The 21,066-nt window shown below is 37.5% G+C and overlaps 7 protein-coding genes across 7 annotated transcripts; 4 read left to right on the top strand and 3 right to left on the bottom strand.

Moving 5' to 3' along the window:
* Window positions 1–560: 560 nt before the first annotated feature.
* Window positions 561–3,511, bottom strand: SPOG_01149 (uncharacterized protein; the record flags this gene model as incomplete). Its single annotated transcript, XM_013169421.1, has 1 exon — window positions 561–3,511. One exon carries the CDS (start codon window positions 3,509–3,511, stop codon window positions 683–685), a length of 2,829 nt encoding a protein of 942 aa, XP_013024875.1. The 3' UTR covers window positions 561–682.
* Window positions 3,512–5,467: 1,956 nt separating this feature from the next.
* Window positions 5,468–7,452, top strand: SPOG_01148 (glucosyltransferase Alg6). Its single transcript, XM_013169420.1, has 3 exons — window positions 5,468–6,917; window positions 6,968–7,091; window positions 7,147–7,452. Exons 1-3 carry the CDS (start codon window positions 5,722–5,724, stop codon window positions 7,345–7,347), a joined length of 1,521 nt encoding a protein of 506 aa, XP_013024874.1. The 5' UTR covers window positions 5,468–5,721; the 3' UTR covers window positions 7,348–7,452.
* Window positions 7,453–7,683: 231 nt separating this feature from the next.
* Window positions 7,684–11,091, bottom strand: SPOG_01147 (rho-type GTPase activating protein Rga1; the record flags this gene model as incomplete). Its single annotated transcript, XM_013169419.1, has 2 exons — window positions 7,684–8,733; window positions 8,782–11,091. 2 exons carry the CDS (start codon window positions 11,089–11,091, stop codon window positions 7,684–7,686), a joined length of 3,360 nt encoding a protein of 1,119 aa, XP_013024873.1.
* A 1,291-nt stretch (window positions 11,092–12,382) lies between these two features.
* On the top strand, window positions 12,383–15,123 carry SPOG_01146 (U3 snoRNP protein Nop14). The gene is made up of 2 exons (XM_013169418.1): window positions 12,383–12,573; window positions 12,631–15,123. The coding sequence occupies exons 1-2, from the start codon at window positions 12,421–12,423 to the stop codon at window positions 14,983–14,985; spliced, it is 2,508 nt and encodes an 835-aa protein (XP_013024872.1). The 5' UTR covers window positions 12,383–12,420; the 3' UTR covers window positions 14,986–15,123.
* Window positions 15,124–15,139: 16 nt separating this feature from the next.
* SPOG_01145 (thioredoxin reductase Trr1) lies at window positions 15,140–17,192 on the bottom strand. The gene is made up of 2 exons (XM_013169417.1): window positions 16,590–17,192; window positions 15,140–16,363 (listed from the first exon to the last, which is right to left on the bottom strand). The coding sequence occupies exons 1-2, from the start codon at window positions 16,930–16,932 to the stop codon at window positions 15,390–15,392; spliced, it is 1,317 nt and encodes a 438-aa protein (XP_013024871.1). The 5' UTR covers window positions 16,933–17,192; the 3' UTR covers window positions 15,140–15,389.
* Window positions 17,193–17,611: 419 nt separating this feature from the next.
* Window positions 17,612–19,005, top strand: SPOG_01144 (3 beta-hydroxysteroid dehydrogenase/delta 5-4- isomerase). The gene has a single exon (XM_013169416.1). It carries the CDS (start codon window positions 17,716–17,718, stop codon window positions 18,730–18,732), a length of 1,017 nt encoding a protein of 338 aa, XP_013024870.1. The 5' UTR covers window positions 17,612–17,715; the 3' UTR covers window positions 18,733–19,005.
* A 101-nt stretch (window positions 19,006–19,106) lies between these two features.
* On the top strand, window positions 19,107–21,028 carry SPOG_01143 (serine/threonine protein phosphatase). Its single transcript, XM_013169415.1, has one exon. The coding sequence runs from the start codon at window positions 19,205–19,207 to the stop codon at window positions 20,744–20,746; it is 1,542 nt and encodes a 513-aa protein (XP_013024869.1). The 5' UTR covers window positions 19,107–19,204; the 3' UTR covers window positions 20,747–21,028.
* The last annotated feature ends 38 nt before the right edge of the window (window positions 21,029–21,066 follow it).

Genomic DNA, 21,066 nt, shown 5'->3' with positions numbered 1-21,066 from the left:
GTCTGATTGATATTGTAAGTAAACGTCACAAAATATCACAGACAGAATAGTTGTTTTGATTTGGTATTGAAATCTAGGTTTTACATTTATTAATAAGTTGATGTTGGATTCGCAATATACAGTGCTTCCACACCTCTGGCTGATACAATGATTCGACCAAGGTATCTAAGTAGAAAGATTTTCCTGGGGATTTACCACGTAACCGTACGAATATTGTAATTAATTTTTCAGAATTGACCTCCTTTACCTTTCAATTATCTGTAGATAATCTAGAACGAGTGTATTCTTCATAATTTATGATTTTTTTCCCATCTTCCACCGTAAACAAACAAAATGATACTTTTCTTCAAGGTAACGAACGGTTTTGGAGTAGCAGAACACAACCCTTAGCTAACAAGTTGAAGTAGCACGTTCCTTCGTTTCCACTTTTTGAACATAAAAGTTGATAGCGAACATATCAGGGAAGATTGTATGAAACAATCATAATAATGTCCTATAAATATAAGAAATTTCTACTTTACTTTACATAGGATTTGAATATAATGAATGAAAACTTTATTGACTTTTTTTTAGAAGATTTATTTGGAAGCATAAACAAACAGAAACAACAAACATTAACCTTATTAACATAAAAAAAGGATAAACAAAAACGAAAGTGAACTTCAAAAATAGTATATGAAAATTATGCGTTGGCAGAAATAATGGCACACTCTGGTGGACGAAGATTGGTACTTTTTGATCGAAAAGGAGAATAAGAATCATGGTTGTGAAAGCGTGACGGAAGTTTCGGAGACTCTTGAAAGGAAGCCTCTTTAAATAAACAAATACTTTTGTTCCCTTTAAGGCAAAATTGGTTTTCATCAGCAACGTTTTGCAGATCGTAACGATCATCATAAGAATAATTAAAGATAGCTTTTTTAAAGGTTGGATGAGATTGAAAGTATTCCATTGCCTTCATTGCAGCGTAAATGCTGTTATAGATAATAGATCCAGCACTTTTTGGTTTTGAGAAATGGAAGCTTTCTACAGCACCGAATATTTTAAATACAGAGGCAAGCTCACTTCGAGTGATAGAGGGGTGGATCATTTCGAAGGAAATGCTTCGAGATACTCCATTAGCAATTGCATATAATAGTTGGTCAGTATAAGGATTGTTAGATTTAGCCCATTCTAGTTTTACTGGGCGACCATGTAAGTAAGGCGGTTGTTTTTGACGAGCTTGCAAGAAAATCTTTGCATCATAAGACTCAAGAAAAGTGACAAAGCAAATTTTTTTCTTTGAAATATAGTGAATTTCTTCTAAAGGAAATCCTTTAAACAACTTGCTGATTTCAAATTGCTTTGTTGCCTTATGAATGTTGCTCAAGAAAAGAGTTCGATTTTTGGAGCAAGGGTCAAGATCAGAGACAAGACAAATATCATTAGAAGGTTTGGAAATAATATCCATCTCAATAAGTTCAGAGAGGTCAGTAAAAGCTTTTGCTGAAATTTCTAGAGGCGAGCCAACAAGCGTAGGAGAAGTGAGCGCGGAGGAGCTTCTCGAAGAAGACAGCTCGGTTGTTAACTTTGGGAGATTCATGAAATCGTTTATAGGATTTTCATCGGTATGCTGTGGGGGGAGAGAACCAATGGAACTGGTATTGGAGAAGGATTCACATGTACTAGGGGTTTTTTCGGTAACTTCCGTTTTCGGACATGTCTTCGTTTGTGTATCTGTGTCAATTGAGGTAGAAGAAACAGAGGGTAAAGCTTTCTTTGTAACTGGGGTAGAATCATTATCAGAATAGTCATTCGCATTAAAAAAGGTTTCTTTAGAAGAAGAGAAGTAATTTGATGTTACATTAGATCCTTGCGGTAGATCTTTGTCTTTATCGCTTATAGCTTTGTCTTTAGCCTCATGGTCAATAACGGCATCTAATTTTGAATTCGGGGATAAGCTGTCATATGCTTGATCATGAATAGTAGAATTTATAACATTCAAATCATTTGAGCTAGGATAAATGATGGCTGTATCGTCCTCCGGATATTCACTTCCTGAAGGTAGGCGAAGGGAAGAAGATGCATCTACATCAGAATTAGGAGAAATCGTCGGACTAGCGCATTCATTAGAAGATTCAGTCAGTCTTGGTTTGGGGGGATGACAAGCAGAGGAGGAGGTATTGGTGACGTTTTGTAAGGCAGGAATATTGGAATGACATTCAAGAACGGAATTGGATACATTTGTTTTTGTACAGGAAGTATTAGGGTTCTTTTGGAAAGAATTTATAGAAATAAGAGAAGATTGTTCGCTCTTTTTATTTGGACTGGTATGGTCCTCTAAGGGAATTACTTCAGGCTCAGATATACGAACAGACTTTTCTTTCGTAGTATCGACAAACTTCCTGTTTTTTCCCTTATAAATTATTTCGTTAGCAGGTACTTTGTCTAGGACACCGTTTTCAGACAAACAAGGAGGGTTAGCTGGAATTTCCTTTTGCTCAAGTTTGGTAATAGACTTCTTGACTGGGGACTTTTTAGGGAAAGTATTTGCATGCGTTTCAGTAGAAGAGTCATTTGAGTTATGAATAATGGATTCAACTTTAGGTTTCGTGAAATTAGAACCAGCAACAGTTTTCTCGACTTGGAAATCAGTGGCGTAGTAGCGATCACATCTTTCATAAAAACAACAGCAATTCAAATTTTTATAATAAGGGTGGGAAGCAAGAAAATCGATACAATAAAGAGCATCTGCAATACTTAAGTAGTGGATGTAAATAGAGCCGGTTTTCGTGCAAACTGAAATAAGCTCGGCTTTACCGAGAGAACATAAAAGTTGAATCAAAGCTGCTTCGTCAAAATCAAAAGGAGACCCGGAAATTTGAACATTTCTACTAACAAATCCTCGATGACAGGCTTCAATAATGGATGGTTCCAAAGGCATAGGATCGATGGTTGAGACAATGAGTCGCTGTTTCTTAAAAGTAAAATCGGTGTAACGGACAGTGTTATAGAAGTCAAGAGCATCAGCAGCGGAAAGAAAAGCTAGGAAGAGTTGATTTCTTTCATGAATGGGGACAACACGTTCTAGGGTTCCAAAGCGTGCAAGATGTAGAAATTCGGAAACATTGTAGAGAGATGGCATATTGTGAATAAGGACAGCACGATAATCCCAGTAACCATAAGGAAGAACTTGAAAGTTGGTAAAGTCATTTCCATTATTTCGATCATTTTCAGTAGCGGGTTGAGGATGAGGAGGTCGTTGAGTGATATCCATGCGAAAGTTGGCTAGAGTACTAGCTTGTTCACAAGAACCGTTTTGGCAGAGCACATTAAAAGGTATGGGATAAGGCATTTGTGCAAAACTTACATTCATTGGTTTCATATGCGATTGCATAATTCCCATAGGAATGCTTGTAGGTACAGGAGGCATGTAAGAATTGCAATAAGTCATGGGAGAGAAGATAGGGCCATCCGTGGGACGGTTAATGCGAATGTTAGCGGGAACAGAAATGGGCTGAGAAGATTGTTGCATGTTGAAGAGAACAGGTAAAATAGCGCTTGAGAAGATAATAAAAAAATAATAAGGATAGAAAGCTTGATGAAGAGATCAGAAAAGAGAATTGTTATTCTTGCGTTATATGTATATAACAGGAGTCAAAATGTAAACAGACAAAAGTGGAGAGGAAGAGTAAACTGAGTAGCAAAATAAAGAAAGCTTGGTAAACAACAGATCGATTGCTTGAAGATTGGGGAAAAGGATGGAGAAAGGGGGGTATTTATGCTTTTCAAATCAGAGATTGAATCAATATCTTGTAATCCAAAACGACATAAAAACATTCCATTGTTTGTTTGTTTACTTGATATTAAGTTTCCATTATTAGAGGATAATGCGGTATTTTTCTAAAAATACGACGTAAGCGAACGCATTCGGCTCGTCTAGCCAACATTTCTCCACGTTTCTAAATTAAGGGGAGAATAAACAGAAACTCAAATAAAAAAAGACCAATAAATATGTAGGAAGGTTTTGATTACCCCACCTTTTCACTAAATATATTTGTTTGTTTGTTTACCAAAAAGGCGATATTTTTATTAGAGAATGAGTTCGTAACGGAAAAAGAAGCCAATTAGCTGAGAACTTTTATTTATTTATCTTTTTAAAAACAGAACTATACTCTGTTTTAAGGTTTTCCCCACTAATTCCCACGATTTTGAAGTGCAATTATTGAAATAACCTTTTAAAGAATTTGGGGATAGTTGTTACGTTACTACGCCCCAACATTTCTCCTTAGAGGCGAAGGGCAAACAACTCGCTTGGCTTTGTGTACCTTCAGGAGCTCAATAGCTACTAACCTTTATGCTTACCGAAAGTTAACGAAATGACAAAAGTGTCTGAGTATGTAAACAGACAATGTTTACAAATAAACAAGTTCATGGATGTTTTAATGTATGAATGTGTGCACTGTTATGTGAGGAGTTAAGCAAGTTATTATAGATGCTGAGTAAAACAAAGAATATGGATAGGCTTACTACATACTATTAAACTCTTGATTACAGCATGTGGTTTCAGATTTCATAATACATATAGCTCCAAAGGGAAACTTGCTGCGTCTATACGTAAGTACTCTACATGAATCGTCGTTTATTTTAATAACGCCAAAAGAACTATATATGAGAATATAGTTCCTAACGAATTGCTAGAGAGAACCAAGTTCCTTTCTGTTTTGTTATTGCCTTTTCAGTTACAAGAAGCTAGCGCTCAACAACACGGATGAATATATGATCAATATAACAAGCTGATTTTTTTGATGGAGTAATTTTATTTGTAACATGGGATTCACTGATGACCTGAAATCTAATATGATATTAGATCCTTGCAGTAAGCATCGTTTGTATATATTGTCAGAATTTATAAGTGCCTTTATTAAGATTGTATATTTTCAGTAGTCTTTTGTAAACTCAAGTAGGAAGCTAGCTAGGGAGTCAAATTTTGCAAATATTAGTGTGATCAAAATGAAATGGTAAAAAGCTTAAAGGTTTCTCTTAATTCATATTCATATTTTCATGGAATAACTGCTTTAAATGAGGCATTTTCTCCCACATACAGTACAAGACGATTTGTTTATTTACATCTGTATTGAAATTCCTAGAGCCAGAAGAATGATTGGAAGCTGTCTAATGAGAAATGGATCTTTCACTACATAAGTAGAATAGATTGAATCCATAACTTACGGAAAGAATTGTTTAAATGGACTGTTTACTTGGAAACTTCAGTTTGAAAGCAAGCTTTTACTTTTATTTGCAATGGCACCCAAGAGGACGATTTCATGAAAAGCAATATTGATTGGTAAACATAAAATGGAAAAAGAATTCAATGAAGAATAATAAAACGATCAAAATTTGACATCTTAGATGATTACCAATAATGAAAAAATCCATTGGTTTTTTTCATAAACAAAAGCTGGTATTTTCAACATTCAATCTCCTTTACTAATTCCTCTCCTCTTAAACATCTACAAATTTGCAAATCGTATTTAATGCATTAAATTTTTACGATTTTCGCATACGTAGGTAAACCAATACCAACAACGACCCTAAGATTTCTGAAAAATAGAAAAATCACATCTTTTTGAAAAGCAACTGAAAGTCAAAGTAAGCCATAATTTGTTAGAGTTGTAAAATCTTTATACTGTTGCATGAATTGAGATAATACTCGTAAATTTTTGACATATAAGCTGCGCAGAAATGACTACGGAATTTGAAAATGAAATCCCGGTACAGCAGTTTGTTTCTTGCTTTCGAGCGTACTCTTCAAAATTTCTCTTCTTCCCCTGTCTTTTAATGTCAATTATTTTCATGCAATGGTTAATCTCCATCGGTTCTTATTCTGGACGAAACTCTCCTCCTATGTATGGGGATTTTGAAGCTCAACGACATTGGATGGAGTTGACTCTGCATTCTCCTATCTCAAATTGGTACTTTGAAGATCTGGAATGGTGGGGATTGGATTATCCCCCTTTGACGGCATATGTTTCATTATTGTTCGGATATATTGGTCACTATTTCTTTGATCCTAGCTGGTTTGCTCATTTTTCTTCTCGAGGATTCGAGAATCTCGATTTGAAGCTGTATATGAGAACTACAGTTATTCTTTCTCACCTTCTTATTTTAGTACCACCTTTGATATTTTACTCTAAGTGGTGGGCTAGACGTGTTCCTGATTTCGTCGAACGTAATGCATTGCTTGTGATGGTTCTTTTTCAACCGGCTTTACTACTTGTCGACCATGGTCATTTCCAATATAACTGTGTTATGCTTGGCTTGGTAATGTACTCTATCGCAAATCTTTTGAAAAATCAATATGTTGCTGCAGCATTCCTGTTCTGCTTAGCTCTTTCCTTTAAGCAGATGGCTTTATACTTTGCACCTTCCATCTTTGCTTATTTACTTGGTGGTTGCTTCAAACCCCAATTTCAGTTTTCCAGACTGTTTGCCTTGGCAATCACTGTTATATTTACTTTTGGTTTAATGTTTTTCCCTTGGATCTATATTGACTATAAAACTCAATTACCACAGGTTATTCACCGTATCTTTCCTTTTGCTAGAGGGTTATTTGAAGACAAAGTCGCAAATTTCTGGTGTGCTATCAATACAGTTTTTAAAGTAAGAGATTATTTTAGTACTCAACATTTACAATGTCTATCTTTATTGTTTACACTGATCTCTATACTTCCGTCTTGCTGCGTTCTTTTCTTGTATCCGAGAAAAAGATTGTTAGCCCTTGGCTTTGCGAATGCTGCCTGGGGATTCTTTTTGTTTTCATTCCAAGTTCACGAGAAGTCCGTGCTAATTCCTCTTTTATTAACTACTGTTATACTTTGTCACGGACATTCAACTACAAAGTCTTGGATAGCTTTAGCGAATAACCTTGGCATGTTTAGGTATGAAGAAAGTTATTATTTATTTTATTAATTAACTAATTGTTTTTTAGTTTATGGCCTCTTTTGAAAAAGGACAACCTCGGATTACAGTATTTTACCGTCTTACTTATGTGGAACTGGATTGGTAAAATGGTCGTCTTTTCCAAAAACATTCTTTTCCGTTATTTGCAAATGGTATGAAAAACTTCTCTCCTTACATATATTTTCCCATTAATACTAACATGGTCAGGCATTTTATCTCGCGATGATTATAATTTTCGTTCTTGATCTGTTTATAACACCTCCTTCTCGATATCCGGATCTATGGATAGTTCTAAACGTTACTCTCTCTTTTGCTGGATTTCTCGTTATATATTTATGGACACTGTCTAGGTTACTTTACATTTCTAGCAGGTTATCAACAGATTTACGAACGAAAAAGCATGCTTAGTTTTTGATTTCTCTCCTTCAATTCACTTATTTGACTACCGTTAGTTTAACATTTACATAGTTAAATTGAAAATAAAGAATGTTCATTCATTACGCAAAACACTAAACGAAAGTTACTTTTAACCTAAACAATAATTTAAGCTAAGATTCCCTTCATTAGAAAAAGAACGATTATAGAACCAAATACCGTCATCCCATTATAATATTTCAGCCAACACCATTAATCAATACCAGATTGATTATAATGACTGTAAGCTGATATATGCAGATCGAAGAAATTTAAATAATAAAATAACAAAAGAACGAGAATGAAATTTACATGAGAAACCGGAAACATTCAGGTTTCTTTAATTATGGCCTGCTGAGGTTTCAAACCTGGATTCTGAACAACACTACGCTCAAGTAAATCATTCCTATCAGTGGCAGAAGACGAAGCAGTCGATTCAGCTACTTCAGATCCTGGAGGAAACTCAGATGTTAAAGTAGTAGTAACTTTACGTATAGGTTGCTTCCTGCGCTTCGTAGATGAGACTTGCTTTGAAGATATTTGGTCGCTCACGCTCATTTGTGTAAGTATATCTTCACAGCGTTTGGCTAACTCTTTGGAAGTCCATGCAGCATTGTTATAGAATAGGGCTGGATCATCCAACAACATACTAATCTCTGTAGGAACCTCACAGAATTTTTCAAAATTCTCAATCAGTGAATGAACAGCTTCAATAGCAAGAAAACTTTCATCCACTGGATCATTGCTTTTGGAATAGAGTATATTCGGAGTAATGACTGTAGCAAGATTGTGTATGTCCATCTTACTTCCCACTTCGTCATCAATATGGGAAAAAGATGCGACCCAAAACAAGAATCCAAAGATATTTTCCATTGTATCACGATGACTTTTTGGTAACAAACATATCGTCAGGTGCAAAACTCGGAGACGCTCTTCTTCGGATTCCAGCTTCGAAGACGTGATGAATAACCCAAATAACTTGAAAGTAAGCAACGGATCAGGAAGTTCTCTTAAAAATTTCTTTAATAATGCTGCAAGTTGAATAGGTGATTCCTCCTCGTACTTGATACTTTCCGGTGATGTATCCAACAAATCTGAAAGCTCTTTTAATCGCCGAATATTACCATTCTTTCTAAAAACACCTACAACAGACATATCTTTCTTCTTCATAGCCGCAATCGTATTATCAATGAATGTTGGAATTTGTTTATTAACAAGATCTCCAGAATAAGCATTCCTTCTTTCAACCAACACTTCTAACGGAACACCGAATGTTCCTTTCTTTTTTATGCTCTTTTTATCATTATCTTTTCCTTTAAATGCTTTACCAAACTTTTCCCAAAAACCGCCCTTTCGTAAATCACTCATTTCCATTAATTCCTAGTCTCGGACGAGTGGATATAGAATCAATACAGCAACATGACGAACAAATAGTTGTTCCAGGTTGTTGAGTTCCGACAAATACCGAGCGGCGGTTTCTGTAGACGGCGTTTTGATAGTTTGCTGACCACTGCTACCAGTATTGTAGCGATTGCCTTTTCTTACGGAAGAATCAGTGTAACTTGGCATATGCCTAAACGCATTTGGTCGATGCTCGCGATTTCTTTGCTCCGCAATGACCTTAGGGATATCATCCAGAGTGAATGCCCGATTCTCATCAAACGCATCCATCCGTCTCTCTAAATTAGTGTGAATTCCATCGCGAACTCCTCCATTCGTAGCTTTATCAGATTCATCAACCGGCTTTGATATGTGATTATGATAAACAAGGGGATCTTCATTGCTAGCCTGAAAGTCAGATTCATCTGGATTATATATGACTTTAGATTCCTCAGATGTGCCTTTCAGACTACGAGAAGACTTAAGCCGACGCAGATCATTTAAAGTATTAGCATATTTTTTAAAACTATCTGCTTCCGTATTTGTGAGTTTTTTCTCGGTGGCTAGACGATATGAAGACGGTGGTCTATCATTTATGATAGGAGGAGTATTGGCTACTTGAGTAGCATGAACTTTGAGTATTGCGTATAAGCGAATCAGAGCAATTTGAAGCAAGTAAGTATACTGGGACAGGCGACTGACATATTGAAATATAGGCTGCTTGTCAGAAGTATTTGGAGCGCTGGAGTCGGTATAGCAAAGATAGCATTCAATCTGATTTAATGCATAATTCCATCGTGCCCAATCATAATTTTCACGATTTGTATATCCGCATTTTGCACATGATAAACAGCCGATATGGTAATGTTTCTCTCCAACAAGTATGCAATCTTCCTCAAGAGCAGTATGACAAACGAAACAAAGATCAGAATTCGCATGAGCAAGGTGAAGAAAAATATCAAGGGTGGATTCGTCGTAATTTCCTTGGTCAACGAACTTTGACTCTTCCATAATAAGCAAAAATTGTGGTAGTGCATGCTTACAAGAATGTTCTTGTTCTAGACGTAATCCACCAGTCAAAGATATCCTTATTAGTAATTTCAAATAGTGAGCAAGACCAGTAAAGAGAGAAAGGAAGTCCTGCACCACGGAAACATCCCGGATATCAGAATTATGACATTTAGCTAATAGAGCGAATATAGAGACTAATTTTTTACAAAGTAGCTTGGCTTCTCGAATATAGGGCATACTTTTAGCACGAAAACTAGCAAGGGCAGTTTCTAATGAATCAATCCCTTTGAAAAGGATTTCTATGTAACGAATGAATTTTTGAGCGCATAAAACACTTTGCTTGAAAGCTCCATTTGATACATTAAGCAACATGTCACTAATGCATGAAGCTGTATACTCTTCGAAGCAGGAGAGAGCATGCCAAATGTGGAATATTTTTTGTTCTAAATTCTTTTCACGCTTCCGTAGCTGTGAATGAGATAAATGGATATCAGGAATTTTTGTTTCATAGGACTTTGGAGAAAGTTTGACGTTCCAAAATTTATAAATCATGTGGCAGGGAACATGCCAATTTTGAAAAGCGCCATTTCTATAGATTTCAACAAACTGTTTTAAAATAGGCCCATCGCAACCATAACAGTGTGCCGCAAACAGAGTAGAATAATGATAATGACAGTATACTTCACCTTCGTGCTCATAGTATGAGTCATTAGGTCCAAATATAGTGTTACACAAAGTACAAGTGAAATGTTCAATATGATACTTTTTGTTGAGTGCTGTAATATAATAACCGCGAAGAGCCATGTCACAATTTGCACATAAAAGGTCTAACCGGCGAAAGTAATCCGTTTCGCACAAAGGGACTTGACCAGAAGGACTTGGGGCATTGATTGGGAAAAACTTACTAGCAACCAAAGTACCGCAGTCATAACACTTAAAACACTCCAAATGATAGACATTTCCAAGAGCGCGAACATACTGACTAGCAATCGTTTGGTTGCACGCTCCACATGTTCTTGCTGAAGGCTTCCTTGCGAAACGCGGAGGACTCAGCGTTTCCGAACGCTTAAGATTCAATTGTTCACTTGATCCTGATGGAATTTTTGTCTGTAAACTTGCTGGTTTCGCTAACGGCTTTCGAGATTCGGCAGAGGTGTGTCGTCTAGACAAACCAGGAGTAAATGGATTTTGCTCAGGTATTATACTATTTCGAACTCTAGAAGAGCTTCTTGAAAACACCGCACTACGATCATGACTTTGTTTTGTAGGAACTCTTCTTGGTTTTGTTGATACCGTTCCACTCTTGGAAATTAGTATCTCAAATTTATCGGCATCCCTTTGGGACATAGTGTCCTTCACGTTCCTAAACAAAATCTTTTACCCTAATTAATAAACCGCCAAATTTATTACAGCTTCTTTAGGACTATCGATCGATTTAGGAACGATTTCGTTTTTACAACTTCTTCGATATCTCACTACAATAGTACGTCTTTTGCTTTCAACAAGAATTAAAAAAAAGAAGAAGTTGCCCAATAAATAAAAGTTCTTTTTCAATGTTGAACAACGTTCAATACTCGTCGATACTTCTTGCAGGATGTTCGTAGTCGTAGGATGCTGAAAGTCGAGGATGTTTCAGGGGTACACAAAAGCTACTGACCGACCTCCATAAACACCATCAACATAAATGTTTCAAAAGTAGTTATTTGATTTCTTTTAAAAGATACTAGTTTAGAATCTTTTACAATTTACAAGTATCGTCACAACAAACTGTTTATATATAGTGGTTAAAAAATAATTTTAATGTCGTATCAGAGGATAAGAACAAAGGGTATTTAAAATCGATCTTGTTTATTTGTTTGTCTAAAGAAAAAGAAGAAGTATTCAAGAGGCTCGTACCTCTGTAATTGGGCATCTTTTAGTAACTTTATTGAAACCAGTGGTTCATCATACAAGTCAACACATGAGAGAGCCTTTTCTCTATATTCCTAATCAATAGTAAAAGGAATTACCTATGAGAACTCAATATCGCTGTTTATGGTATCTATTCTCTGTAAAGGATTTACGATTCCAAACAGCAGCAGAAAGCACAGGAGTAGCTGGTAATGACTTCTTAGTAACAGTCCAAACTGTAGAGAAAAAGACTGTAGAATGATTTTTATAATATCGTTCCAAATCAACGTATTTTGGCGGGTCTGAAACACGTAAATAAGTCCTTGAATTCTTTTATGAGAACCACGAGGAGAAAACTCTTGCAAAGATTCGAGTAATTCAGAATACTGTAAGGAGCTTGCTTTAGACAGCTAAGTTGCTTTGGCAATGGTACAATGAAGGAATAAGTATAACGCATTTCAAGTCCTAGTTAGCGACCATTTCGTTTTTTCTTTAAAAAGTTGGCCATTATTAGCGCAAAAGAAAAAATAAAAAGCTTAGCACGAATCTCCAAGAGTGCCAGAAAACCATGTTTATTGTTGCAAGTCGATACATTGCAGACGGCTGTACAAAAACAAATTCTTTCAATTATTTCAAGAGGATTTAAATCATTTCCATTTGTTTTTAGCTTACTTTTCCAATAATTGTTACAAGCCCATTGAAGTAAGTACCATGGGTAGTTATGGAAATACCTAAGCAAACTTCAATCCCTCCACCAATATTTAATATTCATCAATTTTTGCGGTAATGGGGAAAAATGGATCACAATTAAAGAATTTAAAAACGTCTATCCGACAGGCGGATTTGTTTAGCTCGAAACCTGGTCGTAAAAAGGGAAAAAAGAAAGGAGTAGATTCTCGAGAAGACCGACAGACAAAAGTAGATAAAATCCAGTCAGATGTATGTTTTTTTTGAAGAACTAGTTAAATATGAATTCGTGTACTAACATATGTGCAGTTTAATTTGTTTGATCGCCAATTCACCAGAAGCAAATTCGATGTAGGCGGTAGACGCGTAAAAGGCACTGAAGGAATTCCTGGTGTTAGCCGCAGTGTCGGTGAAGAAATTCGAAAAAAGACGATAGGTGAAAAACTTAAGAAAAAGAATCATGTGGGTGGAGTCATTGATCGCCGTTTTGGTGAAAATAATCCTCATTTGTCCCTTGAAGAGAAAATGTTAGAGCGTTTTAGCCGTGAACAACAACGCCGTAGCAAAAAAGACATCTACAATTTAGACTCAGAAAACGATGTCTTGACTCATGGAAAGAGGCCCATTTCGGATTTGGATGATTTTGATGAACCCGATCTAGCTTTGGGAGACGAGGATGATGAAGGCTTAAACAACGAAGTTGTTCGTCGCATGCACTTTGGCGGCTTTGGAGAAGATGAGCCTCAAGAGGATGAAGGCGAACCGAAGCAAAAGAAGTCCAAGCAAGAAGTTATGTCAGAGATTATTGCAAAGTCTAAGACGCACAAAGCTGAACGTCAAGCCGACAAAGATGAGTACGAAGGAGAACGGGAGAGATTGGATGAAGAAATGGAAGATTTGCAAAGCGAGCTTTCGAACTTTAGGAAAGAAGCAAAACGTAAACAAGCTGCGAAAAATCAAGCTTTACGGCCTTCAGATGCGGATTCTCGGTATGATGAGTTCGTCCGAGAAATGGTATTCGACCGACGAGCACGCCCTTCAGAAAGAACAAAGACAGAGGAAGAACTTGCTCAAATTGAAGCTGACCGCCTACGTGAGCTTGAAGACCAACGTCTTACGCGCATGCAGGATGATGAGATTGATTATCCTGAAGCGGAAGCTGTGGAAACAAGCTCTAGGGCTACTGATAATGTTTTTGGTTTTGGTAAGGGTCTAATGTTGGAAGGTGAAGATGAAGATGAAGAAGAATCAATGGAATCATCTGATAGTGAAGAAGAATGGACAGGTATTGAGGAAGGCCCAAAAGAGGCCGATAACGCAAAAAACGACGAGAAAAAGGTCAAAGAACCTTACCAAAGAAAGATTTCAGATGGTAAGCCTACGAAGAGAGCATCACTTGCTTATACCTATCCTTGTCCTACTTCACATAAAGAATTTCTGGGTATGATACAAGGCTTAAGTATGGAGGATCAAGTGACCGTTGTTACGCGTATTCGTACGCTTTATCATGTTAAGCTACATCCCGAAAACAAAGCTCGTCTGGAAAACTTTAGCGTCGTACTTCTGCAACATATTCTTTATTTATCAAAGCAGTCCGAAGCACCTATGGAGATTTTAGAGATATTGGCTGACCATATGGTGTCCTTGGGACGTCAATTCCCTGAAACAGTTAGCGTTTCTTTTATATCTGTCTTGGAAGGAATGCGTAATCGTTTACTTCGAAGCTTCACAGATTCTGATCTCAAATTCCCTGATACACAGGATCTCGTGTTCTTTAATTTAGCTGGTTCGGTTTTCCCTACGTCCGATAGAAAACATATTGTATTGAGTCCAATGATTCTTACGATGTGTGAATCATTGAGTCAATCGCCTTGGAGTACACTTCCTGATCTTTGTAGGAAACTATACTTGGCGAATATTCTATTGAAGTATCAGCGTCTTAGTCATCGCTATATACCCGAAGTCATAGTCGTTCTTGGCCAAGTTTTGTATCTCCTTTGCCCTGATAAAATAAAAAACATTCCTGGAACTTTTACTGTTCCTGATAGCTTCCCCGAGAAGCGTAAAGCCTTCGGTGTTCAAGATATATCTTTAGACGAACCTCACAAGTTGCGTCTTACCGATTTAGCATCCGTTCCTCTTTCAAATCTTCAATCATCGATGATTATGATTACGCTAAATATTGTTAACTTAGCACAGAATTTATATGCTAAGGAAAGCGCATTTTTGGAAATATTTGAACCGATCTTTGCTTTACTCCAGCATTACCAATCTAAGAAACAATTACTTCATAAAACTTTATCAGAAAAGGTAACACAGGGTGTAGAAAAATTGGCTACGCTGCTTGAGTCTGCCAAGAGGGTGCGTAAACCTTTGACTTCACAAGCGCACAGACCGGTGGGTATTGCTAGTCAATTACCTAAGTTTGAAGAAGGTTACTCTGTCGACAGAACTTCTTATGACATTGACCCTGAAAGAGCAGAACGTAATAAGCTTCGTGCTCAACACCGGGATGCTAAGAAAGGTGCTATTCGTACACTTCGCAAGGATGCGAGATATATTGCACGTGAAAGACAAAAAGAACAACGTTCGAAAGACAAAACATACAACGAGAAAATGGGCAAACTTCACAATCGTTTGCAGCACTTTGATCCAGCTGTATAAAAATCGAAAAAGGCAAATTTTGGAAGGCCGCTATTTCATAGATAAAGTTTTGGGATTTTGGTTAACATAGGGTGTTAAACATAACTTATGGATTAGATATTAATAATATGTGTAAACATTTTTCTTTCAGTACGGTCAATGGAAAGGTTAAAATACTTGGTAACGTAAATGAATTGAGTATCTAGGATTACTACTAAGTCTAACCAATATTAAACAAAAAAAAAAAGCATTTCAAACGTACGAGCAACTTTTGTGTTCTATATAGATGAATCCCGTTACTTCATATATTAGACATCGACTAAATCAAAGAACTGTTTGTATGAAAGAAACAAAAGTCAAAAAGGTATTGGGTATTGGTTTTGAATGATAGACAATTGCAATTAGAAAAATCATGAGCTTAGCATTTAGTTGGATTTTTCTTCTTCCAAATCTTCAACGTAATTCATAGCAAGAAGGGCAGCTTGGCATCCACTTCCAGCGGAAGTTATAGCTTGGCGATAAACCTTGTCTTGAACATCGCCAGCAGCAAAGAAACCTGGAATAGAGGTACGAGGGGTTCCGTTAATAGTTTGGACATAACCCTCAGCATCCAATTCGACTTGGCCTTTAACAAGATCGGTAGCGGGAATATGACCGATAGCATAGAAGAGACCGCTGACATTGAGGTCAGAGGTATCACCGGTAATGGTGTTCTTTAAACGAAGGTTATTCAAGAGTTTGCCATCACCTTGAGCTTCCTCGGCAACAGTGTTCCAAAGAACCTCAACCTTGGGATTAGAGAGCAAACGCTTGGCCATGATGGGAGAAGCACGGAGCTTATCACGGCGGACCAAAACGTAGACCTTACTGCCGTACTTTGTTAAGAATTGGGCTTCTTCAGCGGCAGAGTCACCACCACCGACAACTGCAAGAGGCTTGTTGCGGAAGATGGGGACGGCACCATCACAGACAGCACAAGCGGAGATACCGGCTTGCCAGTATTTGTCTTCACCGGAAATATGAAGGCGACGGGCAGAGGCACCAGTAGCCAAAATGACACAGTCGGCGGTGTTGGGAGCACCATCTTCAGCACCTTCTAACCAGAACTTGAAGGGGCGAGAAGAAAGATCCAACTTGGAAATAGTTTCACTAATGATGGTAGTACCGAAGCGTTCGGATTGGGCACGGAATTTTTCAGTCAATTCAGTACCATTAACACCCTCGGGGAATCCGGGAAAGTTTTCGACATCGGTAGTGGTGGTCAGTTGGCCACCGGCGGCGATTCCGTTGGCAAGCATACCTTCGTACATGACAGGGCTTAATTCACCACGGGACAAGTAAATGGCGGCGGTATGACCGGCAGGGCCAGATCCAATAATGACAACCTTGGAATGAGACACTGGGGACTGGGTTAGTAACTAGCCATCACACAGGGTGCAAAAAGAAAAAGAAAAAAAAAGAAAGGAAGTTCAAAGTAAAGAAACAGCAAGATATTCATATATTAATAAAAATGAAAAGTCATTCCTTGAGCTGGTGAAAAACCCTCTTTTTCTTCGTCTAAAAAGCCTCCACAAGAATAAAATTTTCTTTTTTTTTTATTTCTTTCTCAATCAAGAATTACTTACTTTCTGTGTTGTTTAGAAAATCAGTAGAAATGAACCGAGTGTGTTGTTGAGTAAGTGTTGGTGGTGAGAAAAGTTTTGAAGAGTTATTGAAAGCAGCACCACAGTATGAGTTGCTACCAAAAAGGGTATTCTTTGTTGAGTATGGTCTCTGTTTATTTAATGAAATATGTGAGAATTTGGCAGCAATATATAAGTTGCCAAGATAAGGGACGCTTAGTCTTGATGAATAAGACGTAGGGTTCGAGACACCAAAGGTTTTACCAAGACGAAGTCGTCGATAAAGTCCAGTATTAGGCGAGACAATGTTTGCTGACAAAGGGAGTTGAATGCGAAACGAGCCCATACAAAAGAGAAAGAGAGGCGAAAAATGAAATAAAATAAAAGAAGACAAAAACCGAAGAAAAAAAAAAGGAAGAGCTGCTGAGAAAAACAAAAATGGGAAGGAGTATGTAGAGAAGAGTCCAAGAGCAACGTTGACTAAAGAGGAAGAAATGAAATTACAAATTGGAAGCTTATGTATTTGATGTAACAAAAAATAGAAAAAGAATATAAAAAACAAAAGAAAAAAGAAAACGAAAGAGTGGTTTGAAAGCAACACTTTTCTATTCTTTTTCTTTCAAAAAAAAAGTAATAGTTGCGATTCGAACTCTGGCTCATTTCATAGAATACGGAATTACAACGATGAGACTTTTAAATCTTTTAACAGTTTACGTTCGTGTTTGCAAAAAACATATATCAGCGCTTAAAGTCGAGTTTGCTATCAGAAATTGCGTCTTCCCTAATATTCATCTAGGAAAAAAGGAGGAGATCCAGCGTAGAAAAGAAAGATAGCGTATAGAAGTAAGAATGGCTACGAGAAAAAGAATCTTGGAATAGGCTTGGAAAACAACGTATGGTATGATATAAAAGAATACATATAAGAGATTGAACGAAAAACAAAAGATCGTTGAACAAGGGAATATTCTCGACTAGACTTCCCGTGCGACTCTCTATCTACCTATAACACACTCGAAAGAGGACCAGCGTGAGGTATACCAGCTATGTTCTGTTGTAGGGTGCTCGTTCTCCTACACCAGGATTTGGCTTGTTTTTCTATCCTTTGTTTTTTCATCTCGACCAAAGGTTTATGCATTCTGTTTTAGTCATTGGAAGCGGGTTCCTTGGAAGCCACATCATTCGGCAATTGTGCAAGCGTGAACAAACTCGGATTGCTGCGTTTGATCTATTTGAAAATGAAAAGCTGCTTCAAGAAGTGAACCATCAGTTCACCATGTACACAGGGGACTTGACGAAAAATGAAGATTTGGATCGTGTCTTTTCTGCTTTCCATCCCCAAACTGTCATCCATACTGCTTCCCCGGTGCACAACTTGGCACGTGATATTTACTTCCAAATCAACGTAAGCGGTACAGAAAACATTATTCGTGCTTGCAAGAAACATAGCGTGGATGCTCTTGTGTACACTAGTTCTGCGGGGGTCGTCTTCAATGGCGCTGACTTGATCAATGTCAACGAAGAATGCCCTTATCCGAAAGTGCACATGGACGGTTACAATGAATCAAAAGCACTTGCTGAGACGATTGTTCTCGAGAATAACTCGTCCTCTCTCCGAACCTGCGCTTTGCGTGTTGCCGGTTTGTTTGGTCCTGGCGACCGTCAGGTCGTTCCTGGCATGCTCTCCGTTTTGAGAAATGGTCAAACAAAGTTTCAGCTTGGTGAGAATTTGAATCTTTTTGACTTTACCTACATTGAAAACGCTGCTCATGCTCACTTGTTGGCTATGGATAATCTTCTTTCCAACGATCCTACCGCTGCCGGCCAAGTGTTCTTTATTACCAATGGACAAGTTATCTACTTTTGGGATTTCGCTCGTGCTATCTGGGCACATGCTGGTCATGTCCCTCCGTTTATTATCAAGTTCCCCCGTACTCTAGGTATGGCCATGGCCACCGCTGCTGAATGGATTTGCTACTTTCTTAGAAAAGAGCCAGGATTCACTCGTTTTCGTGTTCAGTTTAGTTGCGCAAATCGTTATTTTGATATTACAAAAGCTCATCAAATTTTAAACTACCGCCCTATTTACGATTTAGAGGAAGGAATCAAGCGCACTCTTCAATGGATGGATTCTGAAAAAAATCTTTAATATCTCTTTTGCATGTTCGTTTTCCCGTCGTAAAACACTTTTCTTCTCTGCAATTCTAAACCGAGGGTTTCAACCTTTGCCAACGCAACTTTCTCGTCTCATGACTGTTTTTTCATGCCACCGTGTGCTGCTATAATAAAAAGCATATGATTCTTAATCATTGCATTGTGTTGTCTGTCGATTGCTTGTAGAATTTCTCAATAATCATATGATGCACCCTACATTCGGGTTAGTTATATATAGAACCATAAAAAGGAACGTTGATAGCTTGCATTCTTTTCCATCATGGCTACAGCGTAGTAGTACGATAATTTTTGCTGTATTTATATTCGAAAAAGAACTCCTAGAAGTCGTAATAAAATGGAAAGCTATCAGCAGTATGAACTTTCATGCAACATTATATAAAAATAAATAAAAACTATTAGGAATAAAAAAACTGAAGTAAGGGATTGAATTGAGTTAGCGTTCATTCATGGAATCCATCCTCCTCATAGTTGACTACTGCATATATTTTCTGCCTCCTCCCATCAGTCTCAATTTAAACAACTTCAGTGAAAGCGATAATAACAGAGTTCCGTTTTTAGAAAGAAAAATGACTAAAGATGCATTATCATTGAAAAATGAAGCCAATAGCGCTCTTAAAGAAGGACATATTGCTAAAGCTGTAGAACTCTATTCTGAGGCACTGAAACTTGATCCCCAAAATGCCATCCTTTATTCAAATCGTTCGTTAGCTAATTTAAAATTGGAGGATTTTGGTCTTGCTATCAATGATGCTACAAAAGCCATTGAGATTGATCCAAATTTTGCTAAAGCATATTATCGAAGAGCTGCTGCTCATATAGCCCTTTTCCAACCTAAAGAAGCAGTCAAGGACTATAAAAAGGCCGTTAGTAATGCCCCGAACGATGCTATTGCTCGCTCCAAACTTCGGGAATGTGAAACGTTATTGAAAAAAATCCGATTCCAAGAGGCCATTGAAGTAAGTGATCCCCCATCTGCTTTAGCAAATATAAATATCTCTGATATGGATGTTCCTCTCGACTACGATGGCGTCAAACTCGATGACCAAATGACAGAAGAGTTTGTCTTGAACATGTTGGACCGTTTCCAAAACGGTAAAAAGCTGCCCCTCAAGTATGCCTATACCATCTTAAGGGACATTGAGGAACATTATAAACAAGTCCCTTCCGTGGTTGATGTTCAATTGAAGGATGATGAAACCTTGGTCATCTGTGGTGACACGCATGGTCAATTTTTTGATGTTTTAAATATTTTCAAATTATACGGTTATCCCAGTCCTACCAATAAGTACCTTTTTAATGGTGATTTCGTAGATAGAGGTTCCTGGTCTACTGAAGTCGCATTTACTTTGTATGCTTTCAAACTGTTGTATCCTGATTCCGTTTTCATGAACAGAGGAAACCATGAAACTGATGATATGAACAAGGTCTACGGTTTTGAAGGAGAATGCAAGGCTAAATATAATGAGAGAACCTTCAACATTTTCTCAGAAACATTCACCGCGCTACCTCTAGGTACTTTAATTGAGAATACTTATTTGGTATTGCATGGCGGTTTGTTTTCTAATGATAATGTTACTTTGGATCAGCTTCGTAAAATCGATCGCTTCAGCACAAAGCAACCAGGACAAACAGGACTTATGATGGAAATGCTATGGACTGATCCCCAGCCTGAACTAGGCCGTGGAATTTCTAAGCGTGGTGTTGGCTTGCAATTTGGTCCTGATGTCTCCAAGAAGTTTTGTGAAGCGAATGGGTTGCGTGCTATTATCCGTTCTCATGAAGTTCGGGATCAAGGCTACGAAATTGAACACGATGGTTACTGCATCACAGTTTTCAGTGCTCCCAACTATTGTGATACTACCGGAAATAAGGGAGCTGTCATTAAAGTTAAAAAGGATATGGAACTTGATTTCCATCAATTTCAAGCTGTTCCTCATCCTAATATTCGCCCGATGGCCTATGCGAATGGACTACTAAGTGGGATGTGAACCGTGCACCCCTTAATCATCCTTGCTTTTCAACTGTTGTTGGTTCTTCTTATCCTGTATTTTGGTAATTTTGGTAACATATTTAAGTATCATTATCATTTTATACGGAGCCTGTAAAGTATAGAGGATAGTTGTTTTAGAAGACTGGATTATTTATTCTAATGGGACGGCTTGTGTATTCTAATAGAAATAATACGTTATAGACTATTCAGTTTCATTGTGGAATAGACGGCATTTGCTACTCTGCTACTCTGTCTATGAAACAAAGATCATCCTTTTGTAATTGAACCTTGGGTTAAATAGAATACTTTTTTTTTTAT

The sequence above is a fragment of the Schizosaccharomyces cryophilus genome (assembly GCF_000004155.1).
Source record: "Schizosaccharomyces cryophilus OY26 unplaced genomic scaffold supercont4.6, whole genome shotgun sequence".
In the NCBI taxonomy this organism is placed as follows: domain Eukaryota; kingdom Fungi; phylum Ascomycota; class Schizosaccharomycetes; order Schizosaccharomycetales; family Schizosaccharomycetaceae; genus Schizosaccharomyces; species Schizosaccharomyces cryophilus.
The sequence above is the reverse complement of the archived record's forward strand: the minus strand, read 5'-3'. Positions and strand labels throughout refer to the sequence as shown.